The sequence below is a fragment of the Phyllobates terribilis genome, unplaced genomic scaffold, assembly GCF_046119375.1.
Source record: "Phyllobates terribilis strain yellow unplaced genomic scaffold, ASM4611937v1 Scaffold_1__5_contigs__length_1240528914, whole genome shotgun sequence".
NCBI lineage: Eukaryota > Metazoa > Chordata > Amphibia > Anura > Dendrobatidae > Phyllobates > Phyllobates terribilis.
This window is the reverse complement of record NW_027362761.1, coordinates 314,402,909-314,421,835: the sequence shown is the minus strand read 5'-3', so window position 1 is coordinate 314,421,835 and position 18,927 is coordinate 314,402,909. Positions and strand designations below refer to the sequence as shown.

The 18,927-nt window shown below is 47.1% G+C and overlaps 1 protein-coding gene across 1 annotated transcript in view; it reads left to right on the top strand.

Annotated features, from left to right (window-relative positions):
• The first annotated feature begins 451 nt into the window (after positions 1-451).
• The window catches only part of SLC25A1 (solute carrier family 25 member 1), a 67,874-nt gene continuing 49,398 nt past the window's right edge, over positions 452-18,927 (top strand). Inside the window, exon 1 of the mRNA XM_073674932.1 lies at positions 452-743. Coding sequence (XP_073531033.1) covers positions 602-743 — 142 coding nt within the window. The 5' untranslated portion in view covers positions 452-601. The remainder of the gene's footprint in view (positions 744-18,927) is intronic.

The following is an 18,927-nucleotide window of genomic DNA, read 5'->3' as shown; positions in this document are numbered from 1 at the left end:
ATAGAAACACGTCATCACTTCTGTATTTATCACCCTCTCCTGGTTTTGGCTTACAAATACTGAAGGTGTGAACACGGCCTTAGAAGGTGGCTGAGGTGTACATGGTCTTGGGTGGGGGCAGGGTACAGCTGTCAGCAGCTGGTCTGACTGTCTGCAGACAGAATACAGACTTCTGTAGATAGCACCATGTACTCGGTGCTTGTACTGGAGATGAGACCATGGCAGGGACCGCACGGAATAGTTTGCGGCCATGGTGGACGTGACATGATGCTGTGGGCTGCACGCCCCGGGCTCTGCAGATGGAGCCTGTGTGAGAAGAGTACCCGGACTGGTGAAGTCCTGTCAGGTCCTCCGCATCCCGGGAGCGCTGAACCCAGGACAGCCCGTACATGTGGCCGGTACGCGGGGACTTCCCGGTCCTCCCCCGGGGCGGTGCTGCCAGCAGGACGGGGCGCGGCTCAGGGCGGGAGGCAGAAGCGGCAGCACCACCCCCTCCCCGGATCCCGGACACGGCGGCTGCCGGAACCAGTGAACCCCAGTTCTGAGCCCCAAGTCCCAGACCCTGACAGGCTTCTGTTCCCTGCCTCCTGCCATAGCCACCATGTCCATCTCCAAGCCGGGCGCCCCGCTGCTGCCTGCCCATGTGTCCCCTTTCGCTGTCCCGAGTGGGATGAGGAGCCTGGCAGCCGCCGCACCAGCCGGAGGTGCCAAGCTAACCCACCCGGGCAAAGCCATCTTAGCAGGTTAGTAATGTGTGCCCGTGTCCTTGTGTGATGTGGGCAGTGCCAGCTTCTCCCGTCCGCGGGCACTATGTGGTCTCCTGGGTGGGTGGCAGCTGATCTTGTACCTGGCGTCACTAGCCGGGGGCATGAGCACACAGGTTGCCAGGCTGCCCTGAGTGGGTGGCTCCTCCTGGTACTGATGGCAGGCGCTGTCACCTCCCGGACACTGGCAGCTTCCCACAAGGGGCTGCAATGGACGGGGGGCAAGACCTCCATGCCGGAGATTGGGGGCGCAGGCTAATGAAGAGCATTGGTAGAAGGGCAAACACTGGGCAAACAATGACCATTAGGGGCTTGTGCACATGTTGAGCATTTGCAGCATTTTTTTCATGTTGTTTTCTAGTGTGTAAAATCTCTGCGCTTTACAGTAGCAGCAAAAGGAATGAGATTTCTGAAATCTCAGGCACATACTGGTTTTCTGTAACCATTAATCAGTTTTTTTTCTCTTTTTTAAATCTGCAGCATGCCAAGTTTCCATCCATTCTAATGATTGCATGAAAAACACACGGAAAAATCCACTCAAATACAGAACGTGTGCACATAGCCTTAGACCCATCCAGGGGTCAGTATGGTCATCAACAATGCAGTCATGTCTCTCCCAATGTTTAAGGGTTAATACTTAGATTTTCTTGCAGAATTGTATAGTCCCCTCCAGATAAGGGCTGTAATATATAGTCCATTAATTTCAATAAAAGTCCAGGCAATATAGTGAGCACTGGGCTGAGGAAATCTAGGACACTGACAGTTTCGCAGTAAGAAAGCCAAACAAAATAACATTACTCTTAAGGTTACGCTAAGGGGACATAGCATACTTTGGGGGTGAGGGGGTCACAGGGGTTGTCATAAAGTCCCATTACCTATAGACAAAACATTTGCTTACATACCTGGCCTGTTTTGGTGTCTAACGATTACGGCCTACCACAAATATTAGATTGTCTGTCGAGACCACCAAAATGAACAGGATTCTGCCAATAAGTTCGGTATCTCTCATCTATGGTCTCCTTCAGATTCATGTTGTGACAGATATTGTAATAATTATTGTTCTGCTACAATTGAGATATCAATACAAAGCAATCAAGAATGGAGGTCTAGAAATGATTTGGTCGGGTGAAAGTTCAACTTTATTGGTCTGAAATAAGTTGGGTGTCACCAATAAAGGGTTGGAGAGAGGGGGGATTATGAGCTCACCACGCCATGTTTTCCAATGCGGAAAGGTTTTAATACATTTTTGGACTTCATGTTTTTAATGATCCTTCAATAAAGCATGAAATAAGTTTAAACATTGTTGGACGAACGTGCCGCTTACTTTCCTTTCTGTCACAATAAATGTAAAAGTTGTGACCTCTACTACAAAATCAAGGTCGAATAAAAAAAAATGTTAATGGTTCTGTTAAGAACATCTTTGTCAATTAACGAATTTTGATTATGGAAGGTCGCCATTTGTTCTCCCAGGAGTCACAGAGTAAATGAATATTGTATGGCTTCATATAAAATTTGGAGAAAAAAATGGAAGGCAATAAGAGATTTAATGCTTTTGACTGAGAGGTCTGGACCGGGATGTTCTTGCTGAATCATTAATCTAAGTAAAGTACCTGTCTCTGTGCCCAAATGCAAGATGGAAGGTCTGTTCGGAAGGATAAAATATATTGTAATTAGCCTAAAGGGAGCCACCAGTCAGAAATGAGGAATTGGCCATGACGTGCTTGCACGTTACCTAGGCTTTGCGTTCCCTATATTCACGGTTACGGTATGGTTTCTACATTGTAGCATCTTGTGACTGATCGGACTACAACACTTTCCCCACCCCAAAAAATGTGTCAACCATATTCAGCCAATGACAAGTGAATATGATGCAACATTCTACTTATACCAAACCCAACCCATGGGAGTGTCATGTCTGAAGTTTTATTGTAGGTACGTGGAGAAATTTAATGCAAGAATGTAGGAATTAAAATGAGCAAAAATCCCTAGAGGATATTTTAAAACGGACCCATCAACTCTCCTGACATCTACGTGTTAGTAAATACTTGTACTTCTCATGAAAAGGGAATTCTGGAACTCTGTATTTTGCCATTCCTCTATTATTGTTCCTGGAAATGTATGAATCAATTGGGCTTTTTTTCACTTTGTCAAGAGGGTGTGTTGACATAAGATATTGCGAGCATTGGTTGATCAGTGTCCAGTTGCATGTGGACACTTCCCATTGACAAGGGGAATGGAAACGCCTAGTTGTCAATTTATTCATAAATTTGTAGGAACAATTATGGAAGAACGGCACAATGCAGAGTGTTTAAGAAACTATGAGAATTGCAAATATTTACTAAAACAGATCTGTAGGAAGAGCTGACGGGTGCCCTTTTAGGAACTGTAACAGAATAATCCATTCATACAGTCAGCCAGGTTCACGGGTCTAAGGACAGTTCATATTGTTCATATGGTTAAACATCTCAGTCTTCCCGCTGGAATACATATATCTGTACCTGAGAATGTGAGCGATGCATAACCACCATGGTCCAGGGATGCTATCAATCTTCAGTAATACTATCAGCCACCATAGAAACTAATTGTGATGCAGCAGATGTTTCCCAAGGAATTCTGCACTCGGCCAGTTACCATTATATAAAACAGATTGCCTGTCATTCTGTAAGCATCATATATGAGACGCATGAAGGCCTAGACCTGTAGTGGGGCTATAGACAAAGTATGGGCAGTCCGATAGCCTGTCCATTTAGATTCTTCTACTGAGGTCAAACATTTGAGAAAGTGTTTGTCAGCCCTCATAGACATAAGTGTCAGCAGATCCTACCTAAAAAAAACAAATCATCAGGATCCACTAACAAGTAGCACAGGTCTATGAGCTGCTAATGTGCTGACAAGTCACTGGCAGCATTTCTATGACATGCCTTGTACTTTCACCTTTGCTCTCCTGGGTAGTGAAGAAAGGCAGCAAAACAAGTGCTAGCAAAGAGCAGTAAAGGCAATGTATGCCAAAGGGGATTGCGCTGATCTCTGTTCAGGGACAATTGTTCAAGGGCCCATAAATGCCCTGAGCTTGTCAGAAGGCTGTTAGTGGATGGTTGGCGTACCATCCCCATATAGTGATGGCAAATGTACTGAATGCTAAGAGGGCAGCACCAGGTTACATCACTGCCAATTTTCAACGTAAGATTGCTGCTTACAGAGGGAAAGATGAGGCAAAACAGGTTCATGTTATAATATGGACTGAAATTCCTAAATGCAGTATTTTTAGTGTGTTATTAGGTTTATCTTATTAGGGTCTCCTTAGTTTCATTCTGTAATACTTATGGAAAACTCACAATTTATAGGTTTTACTGAGCTCCTCATCATGTAAGATCAGGAATCATTGCTCTCTTTTTGTGTCATATTGTATAATATTGATCAGAATAGCAGTGCGTAAGTCATCATGTGGTGTACCACGGCACACCAAGTCCCACCACTCTACTATGGAGCGTTAGTCCCCACCATATGGTGTCTCTATGCTGCACTGTATTACAAAGACTGACTCAATGCTCCAAGGTAAAAATGAAATCCAATGAAACGTTGCACAATTTTTTTTTATAAAGGGTTGAAAAATACCTGTCTTAGTGTTTGTATGAAATTTGAGGCATGCAGTAGTACCGCACGGCCCCATCATTACACACTTTAGTTTGGAATCCATAAATGGCCATTTATAAAAGGCCTTGCTGCAAAGATTGCAGTGGACTTTAGTCATTTTACGATTCTGGATAATTATTTAGTCCACTTCTCCTAGGGTGCATTTAGATGGGCCAATCTCTTCTTGTTAATAAATGATTTACTGATTGTTTTATAATTGATTTGAAGATGTAAGAATAAATTAATTCAATTACAATGGATAAATAAAATACTACAGTTTCCTGAAATGGTAAAAACATGCAAGATATCAAAAGACATTATCAACAGCTAATAAGACAATAGCAGTAAACATATATGGGGAACCTCCCCTGTTATCTACAGTAGCAGAGGCCCAGCGGGCGAGAGAAGTCTTCCTACTCAACTTGCAGTTTTGACTCAACTGTTCTTTGCCTAATCCTAACCTTTATACAACCCCTCTATCCTCAGAACTGCATGCCAGAAGACTAGAAACTGTAAATAATGTAATTAGTTATGAATTTATGAATGTGATCTAAAGCCCTTCTATTTAGGGTTCCTTAAAAGGAGTCCATCTGCATAGAATGACTGTTCAAATGAAGAGTGCTCAGTGCACCTTACCACCTACTTGATTTACCTCTATCTTCACCCCCTCTTCTATGATTGGCAGCTCAGGCTTTATAGAGCCAGAGAAGTGAGAAGATGAATGGAAAACAAATAGGATGGAAGGTGCACCTAAATGTTTGGCCACGCCAAGGGTGCATCAAGTGCCTGTACTTGGTGTGAACAGTCATTCTGTCAAGGGGATGCTGCAACAGAGTGGGGCCAGAAGATTGTGGCGTCTGGTTACTCGTACATCTGCGTTGGTTAGAACTGCTTCACCTTCCTTTTAGCAGTTCAGGTTTTCCTTCCTCTGTTCTTGCAAGGGTTAATCAGGCCTCAGTTAATCAGTTTGTCTCCTGGAGCTCTCTGTCCTGAGTTGACTCAGCTGTTCTGAGTTCATCACTTCCCTCAGGTTTAAATACTCTCCTCTAAGATTCAGGTGTTACCAGTGATAGCTTGCAAATACCTGGTTTGGAGCTGGAGGAGTGAGCTGAGAAAAGAGCAGGCATTTGAAGTTGTTTCAGAAGATATCTCGTGTAGTTGGTTTGTGTGTGTGTCTCCCAATCTCTATTACTACTTGGTTTGCCTCACCCTCTCCTTCCCTATTTCCCACTTGATTGTTTGAGAGTGTTTTTGTATGTGTAGCATACCTGGCGGCGTTCTTGCATGGTGTTCCATCTCTCATCATGCAAGATCGCAAACTTCATCTCCCGCCCAGCTTCCTGGTCTGGCTTCTTTCCTTGTGCTCTGCTCTGCTCCACTTTGGCTGCATAGGGCCACGCCCGCTGAACTTCCTGTTTCTTGTACCTGCTGCGGACACGCCCCTGTTGCACCTTCAGCCTATTGCTGTCCATCTTTGGGTATTTATACCACCTTCTTCCTCAAGATGGCGCCTGAGCATTGTTTCTTGTCAGTTGGCTTCTGTCTCTGACATGCCAGCTCCTATCCTGTTTTCCTGCCTGTTTTCCAGTTCTGTCTGAACTGTGGTCTGTTCTTGTGAACACGCTTCTTGCCTGTTCTTTCGCCTTCTAGGGGCCGTATTCCTAGATCTGCCTGTCTGTGCCTTGCGGTATCTGTTCCCGTCTGAACAGAGTCCTGTTTGTGTCTCTGCCTTGCGGTATCTGTTCCCGTCTGAACAGAGTCCTGTTTGTGTCTCTGCCTTGCGGTATCTGTTCCCGTCTGAACAGAGTCCTGTTTGTGTTCCTGCCTTACGGTATCTGTTCCCGTCTGAACAGAGTCCTGTTTGTGTTCCTGCCTTGCTGTCTCTGTTCCCGTTCCTCTGTTCCCTGTTGTCTGTGCCTCGTTTCTACTTTAACCTTGTCTCCCTTTTCCCTCTGTCTGTTTTCTGCGTCTTTCTGCAGAGTCTGAACCTGCTCCTAAATTCCTTCTCGTCGTCTCTGTACCTCTGTTGTGAATTTAGTGTACGCTCGCTACTTCTTTGTAAGTACTGTGCGTGCTTCTGGTTCTGCCTTTCCTTCTCCGTCTGTTCTTTGTGAACAGAGTCCTATCCCCTTGCCTTGTTTACCGCTCTGCGGTGTCCGCTCTGCTCCTGCTTAGCTTGCCGCTCTTGCGGTTTCTGCTCTGCTCCTGCCTTGTTTACCGCTCTGCGGTGTCCGCTCTGCTCCTGCTTTGTTTACCGCTCTGCGGTGTCCGCTCTGCTCCTGCTTAGCTTGCCGCTCTTGCGGTTTCTGCTCTGCTCCTGCCTTGTTTACCGCTCTGCGGTGTCCGCTCTGCTCCTGCTTAGCTTGCCGCTCTTGCGGTTTCTGCTCTGCTCCTGCCTTGCTTGCTGCTCTTGCGGTTTTCGCTCTGCTCTTATCTTGCTTACTGCTTCTGCGGTTTCCGCCCTGCCCTGCTTCTGCCCGCTGCTCCGGCAGTCCTGTCCTGCTCTGCTTGTGCTCGCTGCTCCTGCAGCCCCGTCCTGCTCTGTTCTTGCCCACCGCTTCGGGCGTTCCCTCTCTGCTGTGGTTGTCTACCGCATCTGCGGTTCTGTGACCCAGTCTGTACTGGGTCTTAACCTCTCTGTGCTCCAGCCCGTCCTTTCGGCCAGTACCTCCCTGCCTGCATACCCGCCTGTATCCACCCGTCTGCATACCTGCCGTGTTTGCTTACATCCACCAGTCTGTGCCAGCCTAACCTGCCTGTTCCAGTAATCCCTGTGTGGGTCAACCCCCGTGTCCGGAGTTTGACCTGGAGTAGCACCTGGTCCCTCTGCCCGGTTTCTCCCTGGTGCACTGGCGTCGTATGCCGTCGTGCCACCTTGGTCGGATTGGCCAGATACTTAGTCACGCCCCTCCAGGCACTCTTCGGTCCATGGTCCAGTGGAACCACAACACCCGCACACGCCAGTCAGTCCGGGCGTGTGCATAACAGCATGCTCAGGCCATGGTTCCCGCTGAGCCCCACGGCCTTCGCTCTCTGAGACGTTTTCCAGTTAATACGTGCATGCACCCGTCCAGATGGAACTTTCTGCACCCGTTCCTGCGGATCCGCCCCAGTACTATGGGGATCCAAAACAAAGTCGTGCATTTGTGGAGCAATGCATGCTGCACTTCAAGTTCTACCCTCTTTCTTTTCCTTCTGATTGGTCTAAAGTGGCATTTATAATTGACTACCTAGCGGGTGATGCCTTGAAGTGGGTCACCCCCCTATGGGAAGCTTGGGATCCTATCGTCCTTGACCTGCAGGCCTTCCTGGTGGCCTTCCTAATGGTCTTTGATGACCCCAACCCTGGAGTCCCTGCTGAAGTTGCACCTGCTCCCGCGGATCCACCACGGTACTACGGGGATCCAAAACAATGCCGTGCCTTTGTGTGGCAATGCTTGCTGCAGTTCCGGTTCTATGCTAATGCTTATTTTTCTGATCGGGTTAAGGTGGGATTTATAATGTCCAACCTAGTGGGTGATGCCTTGGAATGGATCAACCCCCTATGGGAAGCACAGGATCCTATCGTTCTTGACCTACAGGCCTTCCTGGTGGCCTTCCTTTTGGCTTTCGATGATCCTAACCCTGAAGCCCCTGCTGAAGCTTCACTTCCCTGTATCCCGGAGCAGCCCCGACGGGTAATGTGCATAGGTAGCGCACAAGTTCTCCTGCCCGAAAAGACTGTTGCTTGCCCTGAATCCACTCAGGATGACTACACTCTCCGGAATACTGCTCCCAACCTCAAGAGGCAGTCCAGACGTGCTAGACGCAGAGGCAAGCCGTCACGCCAGGGTCTGTCCTCCCTGAGACCTCCTGACCCCAACCTTGAAGTCCCTACTGAAGCTTCATCTTCCTGTATCCCGGAGAAGCCCCAGCGGGTGATGTGCGTGGGTGGTGCACCAGTTCTCCAGCCAGAAGAGACTGCTACCCATCCAGAGTCCACACAGGAGAGCTTCCTGCACCTGGCTTCAGATTCTACACCCACTTTAACCAGTGTGCATGTCCAAGGATGCTCCGAAGCTGTGTTTACCTCCGAGTCTGTACACCTGTACTACCTGGCGGAGGATCCCTTGTTGCCTCCTGAATCCTCCGGGATACCACTCTATGACAATTGGAGAGAGACTTCCCTACACCCGGTACCCGATACTTCGTCCGCTCAGTCCTGTGGGCCTGACAATGGGTGCCTCAAAGTGGTAGTTACTCCCGAGTCTCTACACCCCTCTGACCAGGCGGAGGACCTCCAGTTGTCTCCAGAACCCTTCGGGGTGCTACCTGGTAGCGAAAGGACAGAGACTCTCCTATTCTCTGTACCTGATACCTCGCCCGCTTCTTTCAGTGAGTCCGACCTAGTGTACTCCGAAGCAGAGGTTACCCCCGAGTCTCTACACCCCTCCGACCAGGCGGAGGACCTCCAGTCGTCTCCTGAACCCTCCGGGGTGCTACCTGATAGCGAATGGACAGAGACTCTCCTTTACTCGGTACCTGATACCTCGCCCGCTTCTTCCAGTGAGTCTGACCTTGTGTACTCCGAAGCAGAGGTTACCCTCGAGTCTCGGTACCCCTCCAACCTGGCGGAGGACCCCCAGTTGTTTCCTGAATCCTCCGGGGTACCACCACATAACAAAGAGGCAGTGTCTTCTCTACACCTTGTACCTGATACTTTGCCCATTTCATCCTGTGAGCTTGACAAGATGTACCCCGAAGCAGAGGCTACCCCCGAGTCTCTGCACCCCTCCAACCCGGCAGAGGGCCTCCAGTTGTCTCCTGAACTTTTTGGGGTGCTGCCTAAAAATAAATGTAGAGAGACTTTTTTGTGTGCTGTTTCTGGTACTTCACCCGTTTCATCTGTTGCTGAAGATGGCTGGATGGGAAGTCGCATCCTAGCCATCCAGATTATGAGACCAGTTTTGTCTCCTCCTGTGGACAATAGAAGTAATCTCCTTGAAGAGAGGGATTGGCCCCCAAATTCCCTGCGGAAGATCCTTGCAGGCCTGAAGAAGAGGGGGCGTAAGGGGGGGGGTACTGTAGCATACCTGGCGGCGTTCTTGCATGGTGTTCCATCTCTCATCATGCAAGATCGCAAACTTCATCTCCCGCCCAGCTTCCTGGTCTGGCTTCTTTCCTTGTGCTCTGCTCTGCTCCACTTTGGCTGCATAGGGCGACGCCCGCTGAACTTCCTGTTTCTTGTACCTGCTGCAGACACGCCCCTGTTGCACCTTCAGCCTATTGCTGTCCATCTTTGGGTATTTATACCACCTTCTTCCTCAAGATGGCGCCTGAGCATTGTTTCTTGTCAGTTGGCTTCTGTCTCTGACATGCCAGGTCCTATCCTGTTTTCCTGCCTGTTTTCCAGTTCTGTCTGAACTGTGGTCTGTTCTTGTGAACACGCTTCTTGCCTGTTCTTTCGCCTTCTAGGGGCCGTATTCCTAGATCTGCCTGTCTGTGCCTTGCGGTATCTGTTCCCGTCTGAACAGAGTCCTGTTTGTGTCTCTGCCTTGCGGTATCTGTTCCCGTCTGAACAGAGTCCTGTTTGTGTCTCTGCCTTGCGGTATCTGTTCCCGTCTGAACAGAGTCCTGTTTGTGTTCCTGCCTTGCGGTATCTGTTCCCGTCTGAACAGAGTCCTATTTGTGTTCCTGCCTTGCGGTATCTGTTCCCGTCTGAACAGAGTCCTGTTTGTGTTCCTGCCTTGCGGTATCTGTTCCCGTCTGAACAGAGTCCTATTTGTGTTCCTGCCTTACGGTATCTGTTCCCGTCTGAACAGAGTCCTGTTTGTGTCTCTGCCTTGCGGTATCTGTTCCCGTCTGAACAGAGTCCTGTTTGTGTCTCTGCCTTGCGGTATCTGTTCCCGTCTGAACAGAGTCCTGTTTGTGTTCCTGCCTTGCGGTATCTGTTCCCGTCTGAACAGAGTCCTGTTTGTGTCTCTGCCTTGCGGTATCTGTTCCCGTCTGAACAGAGTCCTGTTTGTGTTCCTGCCTTGCGGTATCTGTTCCCGTCTGAACAGAGTCCTATTTGTGTTCCTGCCTTACGGTATCTGTTCCCGTCTGAACAGAGTCCTGTTTGTGTTCCTGCCTTGCTGTCTCTGTTCCCGTTCCTCTGTTCCCTGTTGTCTGTGCCTCGTTTCTACTTTAACCTTGTCTCCCTTTTCCCTCTGTCTGTTTTCTGCGTCTTTCTGCAGAGTCTGAACCTGCTCCTAAATTCCTTCTCGTCGTCTCTGTACCTCTGTTGTGAATTTAGTGTACGCTCGCTACTTCTTTGTAAGTACTGTGCGTGCTTCTGGTTCTGCCTTTCCTTCTCCGTCTGTTCTTTGTGAACAGAGTCCTATCCCCTTGCCTTGTTTACCGCTCTGCGGTGTCCGCTCTGCTCCTGCTTAGCTTGCCGCTCTTGCGGTTTCTGCTCTGCTCCTGCCTTGTTTACCGCTCTGCGGTGTCCGCTCTACTCCTGCTTAGCTTGCCGCCCTTGCGGTTTCTGCTCTGCTCCTGCCTTGTTTACCGCTCTGCGGTGTCCGCTCTGCTCCTGCTTAGCTTGCCGCTCTTGCGGTTTCTGCTCTGCTCCTGCTTTGTTTACCGCTCTTGCGGTTTTCGCTCTGCTCTTATCTTGCTTACTGCTTCTGCGGTTTCCGTTCTGCCCTGCTTCTGCCCGCTGCTCCGGCAGTCCTGTCCTGCTCTGCTTGTGCTCGCTGCTCCTGCAGCCCCGTCCTGCTCTGTTCTTGCCCACCGCTTCGGGCGTTCCCTCTCTGCTGTGGTTGTCTACCGCATCTGCGGTTCTGTGACCCAGTCTGTACTGGGTCTTAACCTCTCTGTGCTCCAGCCCGTCCTTTCGGCCAGTACCTCCCTGCCTGCATACCCGCCTGTATCCACCCGTCTGCATACCTGCCGTGTTTGCTTACATCCACCAGTCTGTGCCAGCCTAACCTGCCTGTTCCAGTAATCCCTGTGTGGGTCAACCCCCGTGTCCGGAGTTTGACCTGGAGTAGCACCTGGTCCCTCTGCCCGGTTTCTCCCTGGTGCACTGGCGTTGTATGCCGTCGTGCCACCTTGGTCGGATCGGCCAGATACTTAGTCACGCCCCTCCAGGCACTCTTCGGTCCATGGTCCAGTGGAACCACAACACCCGCACACGCCAGTCAGTCCGGGCGTGTGCATAACAGTATGATTGCGGGTTCTTTTATCACTGTCCGTTTCCCCTCTGTGTCTTTACGTTAGAGCAGGACTAGTGTTCCTGCTATCCTACTCACTAATCCATTAATCAGGTTAGTACTTTAGGGTAAGACAGAGATAGGAACGTGATCGCCACATGGGGTGAAATAACCCATTTAGGGATGCTGGAAGCTTAGGGTGGCACAGGGAAAGTTTGAGGGGTGCCTCCTTGTATCTTTCCCTAGTGGCAGAGCTTCCTTCCCCTTCTGTCTCACCATGTGCCATCTTGTCAAACTCTTCTTCAACTGTGAAATTGGAATGAACCATAATTGAATAGTAAAACCATTAAATTAACAAAATTCAACCTTTCCAGAACACCATTTGACTAAATACTGGTCGATCGGCGTCTTACACGAGCCAATGAATAGGGATAAGACCAGGATGATTGCTAATATATGCGGTGATGTGCTATCAATGATTTTCTGCCAGCATAAACGATCCAGTCACCCGACGAACAAATGTTTTGTACATTTTTTTAGGGGATCATCGCTATGTTTACATGGGCCAATAATTGGGAACGATCGCCGATTCTCAGCTCGTCTGAGTGCACCTTTACATTGGGTTCACTCCATCTACTGGTTCTCATTCAGCACTCTGTTGGGAGCTTATGCCTGAATGGCCAAAAAAAACATTATTCAGATGTTATCCTGATAGAGCCATTGCTTGGAATGAGGAATGGTATCAGCAAGTCCCTTCTCTGTAGATGCAGTTTTCTTCTGAATAGAGCAAGCAGAGAGGTTACGATGGCTTTCGGCACATTCCTACTGTCAGTCTGCCTGTTCCATTCAGATAATACACACTGCATTGGAGATATAATTATCCTGCCTATGTCTTGCCTTATTATCTGAATTGATTTTATACCTTCAAGTAATAGGTCCCTAGACAGAAGAGTTTCTCCATTTAATAAAATGGACTGTACTGTAGTTTTTATACGCTGTGCTTTACCTTTCTAAAATGTTACATCTATCTCCATATAAAAATATAGACCAAGACCAGAAGAGGTATGATTTCTAATCTACTGATGTGGAGCTCTTCTACTGACCTCTTACAGTATATTAGTGGCCATGAATAACTAGACAAGTGACATACTATGTCACCATCCGTAGCTTTCTTCTACCACGTAGCATCATCTTCATTCCTCTCGCGTTCTTGTAGGGCTAGGTGACAGGTAAAGGGCCTGCTTACTGCCTTCTTCGGTCACAGTGTGTATTCTGGAGTACTGTACAGCCTGTGGCTCCTATTCTGCCTTCACCGGTACACGGTGCTCTCATTAAGCCATTGATTAATGCTTGATTCCCTCTGTGCTCTTGCGCTGATACTATTCTGCATAAAGACTCTGACATAATTGGGGGCACTGCTGTGCATAGATTTTCACGCTCTCTTCAGTGCTTTTGTAGTTATTAGAACTTTTTTACTATTATTCATTATTCTATTTTTGTGGTGAGAGTGCAGCAGATTGGGGGTAATGTCTGGTAGAGAAATTCCATGTTTTCGAATGGTGTCTCTTATCTGAATGAAGCTATTCTAGAAATCCTATATTGTCTCCTTGGCCACAGCCAAAGCATGTTTTGGTCAACAGTGTAACTATCACAGGTTACAGTTGTACCTAGGTCCTAGATCTTGGGTAAACCCAAAAGGTTCCTTTGGTCCATATGAGTAGACTAATAATATAGTCACACTCTTTCTCCCCCTCTCCCTCCCCTTATTTTCTTTTCTCCTATGTACACATATGGTTAATTATTAAGCACATCTGTGACTTGTCTATTCCATACCTATTTTCTATGCTATATACAGTACAGACCGAAAGTTTGGACACAACTTCTCATTTAAAGATTTTTCTGTATTTTCATGATGATGAAAATTGTACATTCACACTGAAGGCATCAAAACTATGAATTAACACATGTGGAATTATATACTTAACAAAAAAAGTGTGAAACAACTGAAAATATGTCTTATATTCTAGGTTCTTCAAAGTAGCCACCTTTTGCTTTGATGACTGCTTTGCACACTCTTGGCATTCTCTTGATGAGCTTCAAGAGGTAGTCACCGGAAATGGTCTTCCAACAATCTTGAAGGAGTTCCCAGAGATGCTTAGCACTTGTTGGCCCTTTTGCCTTCATTCTGCGGTCCAGCTCACCCCAAACCATCTCGATTGGGTTCAGGACTGGTGACTGTGGAGGCCAGGTCATCTGGCGTAGCACCCCATCACTCACCTTCTTGGTCAAATAGCCCTTACACAGCCTGAAGGTTTGTTTGGGGTCATTGTCCTGTTGAAAAATAAATGATTGTCCAACTAAACGCAAACCGGATGGAATAGCATGCCGCTGCAAGATGCTGTGGTAGCCATGTACCACAGCAATTTTGAATATATCCCCAACAGTGTCACCAGCAAAGCACCCCCACACCATCACACCTCCTCCTCCATGCTTCACGGTGGGAACCAGACATGTAGAGTCCATCCGTTCACCTTTTCTGCGTCGCACAAAGACACGGTGGTTGGAACCAAAGATCTCAAATTTGGACTCATCAGACCACAGCACAGATTTCCACTTGTCTAATGTCCATTCCTTGTGTTCTTTAGCCCAAACAAGTCTCTTCTGCTTGTTGCCTGTCCTTAGCAGTGGTTTCCTAGCAGCTATTTTGCCATGAAGGCCTGCTGCACAAAGTCTCCTCTTAACAGTTGTTGAAGAGATGTGTCTGCTGCTAGAACTCTGTGTGGCATTGACCTGGTCTCTAATCTGAGCTGCTGTTAACCTGCGATTTCTGAGGCTGGTGTCTCGGATAAACTTATCCTCAGAAGCAGAGGTGACTCTTGGTCTTCCTTTCCTGGGGCGGTCCTCATGTGAGCCAGTTTCTTTGTAGCGCTTGATGGTTTTTGCAACTGTACTTGGGGACACTTTCAAAGTTTGCCCAATTTTTTGGACTGACTGACCTTCATTTCTTAAAGTAATGATGGCCACTCATTTTTCTTTATTTGGCTGCTTTTTTCTTGCCATAATACAAATTCTAACAGTCTATTCAGTAGGACTATCAGCTGTGTATCCACCTGATTTCTGCACAACACAACTGATGGTCCCAACCCCATTTATAAGGCAAGAAATCCCACTTATTAAACCTGACAGGGCACACCTGTGAAGTGAAAACCATTTCCGGTGACTACCTCTTGAAGCTCATCAAGAGAATGCCAAGAGTGTGCAAAGTAGTCATCAAAGCAAAAGGTGGTTACTTTGAAGAACCTAGACTATAAGACATATTTTCAGTTGTTTCACACTTTTTTGTTAAGTATATAATTCCACATGTGTTAATTCACAGTTTTGATGCCTTCAGTGTGAATGTACAATTTTCAAAGTCATGAAAATACAGAAAAATCTTTTAATGAGAAGTTGTGTCCAAACTTTTGGTCTGTACTGTATTTCCATAGCTCCTGCATGTTGGTTATTAAGAGCTAGTGTAGCTCGAAACACGTCGACAATTGTACTACCATGTTTTTTAAACTTTTCTTTTTCATGTTTTAATCTACAAATAAATGTAATGTTTTATTGATTTTTGTGGTTGCTGGATTTTCCACTTTTTTTTCCCACAATAATCATATAGACCTTTGATAGTTGGGGGCCCTGTTAGAGATTTTGCATTGGAACCCTCAAGCTTTAGGTTATGCCACTGATAACATCATAACTACAGAGTATCGATATACAGTGCCTACAAGTAGTATTCAACCCCCTGCAGATTTAGCTGGTTTGATAAGATGCAAATAAGTTAGAGCCTTCAAACTGCAAACGAGAGTAGGTTTTATGAACAGAAGCATAAATCTTACAAACCAAAAAGTTATGTTGCTCAGTTGAATTTTATTAAATTTTAAACATAAAAGTGTGGGTCAATTATTATACAACCCCTATGTTTAATATTTTGTGGAATAACCCTTGTTTGCAATTACAGCTAATAATCGTCTTTTATAAGACCTGATCAGGCCGGCACAGGTCTGTGGAGTTATCTTGGCCCACTCCTCCATGCAGATCTTCTCCAAGTTATCTAGGTTCTTTGGGTGTCTCATGTGGACTTTATTCTTAAGCTCCTTCCACAAGTTTTCAATTGGGTTAAGGTCAGGAGACTGACTAGGCCACTCCAACACCTTGACTTTTTCCCTCTTGAACCAGGCCTTGGTTTTCTTGGCTGTGTGCTTTGGGTCGTTGTCTTGTTGGAAGATGAAATTACGACCCATCTTAAGATCCTTGATGGAGGAGCGGAGGTTCTTGGCCAAAATCTCCAGGTAGGCCGTGCTATCCATCTTCCCATGGATGCGGACCAGATGGCCAGGCCCCTTTTCTGAGAAACAGCCCCACAGCATGATGCTGCCACCACCATGCTTGACTGTAGGGATGGTATTCTTGGGGTCGTATGCAGTGCCATCCAGTCTCCAAACGTCACGTGTGTGGTTGGCACCAAAGATCTCGATCTTGGTCTCATCAGACCATAGAACCTTGAACCAGTCTGTCTCAGAGTCCTCCAAGTGATCATGAGCAAACTGTAGACAAGCCTTGACATGACGCTTTGAAAGTAAAGGTACCTTACGGGCTCGTCTGGAACGGAGACCATTGCGGTGGAGTACGTTACTTATGGTATTGACTGAAACCAATGTCCCCACTGCCATGAGATCTTCCCGGAGCTCCTTCCTTGTTGTCCTTGGGTTAGCCTTGACTCTTCGGAAAAGCCTGGCCTCGGCACGGGAGGACACTTTCAAAGGCTGTCCTGGCCGTGGAAGGCTAACAGTAGTTCCATAAGCCTTCCACTTACGGATGATGCTCCCAACAGTGGAGACAGGTAGGCCCAACTCCTTGGAAAGGGTTTTGTACCCCTTGCCAGCCTTGTGACCCTCCACGATCTTGTCTCTGATGGCCTTGGAATGCTCCTTTGTCTTTCCCATGTTGACCATGTCTGAGTGCTGTTCACAAGTTTGGGGAGGGTCTTAAATAGTCAGAAAAGGCTGGCAAAAGAGATCTTTAATCCACACATGTGAAGCTCATTATTCTTGGTGCCTGAACTACTTCTTAATACTTTAGGGGACCAAACAGAATTCTTGTGGTTTGAGGGGTTGAATAATAAATGACACTCTGAATTAACTTTTTACGTTTTAAAAAAAAAAAACAAAAAACACAAAATTTGCTGCAGTGCATTCCCCACTTCCAGGCTGATCTACAGTACAAATGTCACAATGCCAAGTTAATTCCGCATGTGTCAACCAGCTAAATCTGCAGGGGGTTGAATACTACTTGTAGGCACTGTAAAATGCTATTATTCCCAGAAATTTATATAGGATTTTTTTTATTTACCCTAGGTATAGTCTGAAGCCATTTTCACTTGAAAGTTTAGGGTTTTGATCCCATGTCCTGATGTTGTATAATATATCATTATTTTGTATTAAAAATCTATTGGTTGACCTTGCTGACTCATAGGTGAATCTGCAATTATAGGGAATAAAGGTACACTCACCGGTATGTTTTAGCTATTGCCCTGCAAACTTTAGGCTGCGTTCAAACGTTGTGCCTTGATTTATGAAAATTGCTACAAAATGCCGTATGATTATCACTCAGAAAAAAAATTTCAATTTTCTTTTACCAAAGCAGCAGTGCAGCTGTGGAATAGTCACCTCCGGAGTTTATACCTTAAACCATTAGTACCAGGAAGGAGCTCATGTCCTCTGAATCGAGGGGAAATCAGAGTTATAAAAACTTTCCCTACCCCTTCCTCCATTGACACCCTCGGCCTCTCCTTTCCATTTCTTGACGTTCATGGATGAGTTTTTTTAACCACGCTATATATTTTACTATCCATCTTCCGGGTGGCAGCAGCCAAATTCCTTGCAGAATCAGAGTTGCGTCTGCCCATACAAGTTCATTACACTCGGTAAATGTTAAGAAAGCCAAGTAATTATTTTTTGGGCATCCTGATTTTTTTTCCTAAGCTATTATCAAATTTGAAAGCCACATTTTCTGTTAAAATTGTATTACTGCCCACCATTGTGCAAATTCCCATATTGTCTTTTTTTTCTGGCACTTAGTATGAAAGTAACTCTGATAATGTTCTTTTCTCTAATGACCTAATTCTCTTATGTAATCATACACTGGATTTATTTAGAAATCATAAAAGGATATATATATTTATTTATTTAGCTTACACGTTTACTTCTCTTTTTTTCTTCTGAATGAATATAAGTGCTCTAAAGTCCCGAGGACAAGCTGTGGCTCTTAGGTACTCTAATGACATCACTCTATGAAAGGAAACAATGGGCGTATAAACTAGAAAAGCAGGACCCTGGGCTGGGGAGAGAGGGGAAGAAGACAGTTTGTACCAGAGAAACATGTGTAGACATACTTGTATCCTGCGATTTGTAATTTGAGACTGCCTTTGTAACCTGACAAATACATTTGTGGGGAAATAATTGAAAAAGAAAGACTTTTCTGCTGCAAGAGAATTGTATGAAAGTCCCCTAAAGTTTTTATAAAAATGCCTATTGTAGCGCTGGCGTCCCTGCCCTCTGCTAGGCAGGGACGCTGCTCCCCTCACCGCTCTGCTCCGTGCCCGGCGTCCTCTCCCCGCTCTGCTGTCAGCGCGCGCTCCTGCCCGGCGTCCTCTCCCCGCTCTGCTGTCAGCGCGCGCTCCGTCCCGGCGTCCTCCTCCTGCTCTGCTCTCGGCGCGCGCTCCTTCCCGGCCCCTGTGCTTAGGGCGCGCGCGCTCCCCTCCTCTTAAAGGGGCCGCGCGCGCCGCCCTAAAGAGTCCCCGGCCAATGGCCGGAGGACTTCATCATATAAAAGGCACCTCCTCCAAAATGGAGGTGCCCGAGCAATGTTGTTTGCACCTGTGTCTCACCTGTGCTTCAGCCCTCAGGTCCCGTTGCCAGTTACCTGCCAGTTACCTGCCAGTTACCTGCCTGATTCCTGCCTGAATACTTGTTACCTGTCTGCCAGTCTGAGGTCCGACGGTCTGCCTTACTACTCCTGTCAGTCTGTCTAAGGACCAGCCTGCCCGCTCACCTGGGAGCGCATATCAGTTACCTGCCTGCTTGCCTGAGGTCCGACGGTCTGCCTTACTACTCCGGTCAGTCTGTCTATGGACCAGCTTGCCCGCTCACCTGGGAGCGCTTCTCCGTTACCTGCCTGCTTGCCAGCCCGGAGGCTCCGTTGTCACGTGCTGTGACCACCAGCTATCTCAGAGACTCTTGCCCGCTCACCTGGGAGCGCATCTCCGTTACCTGCCTGCTTGCCAGCCCGGAGGTCCCGTTGTCACTTGCGGTGAC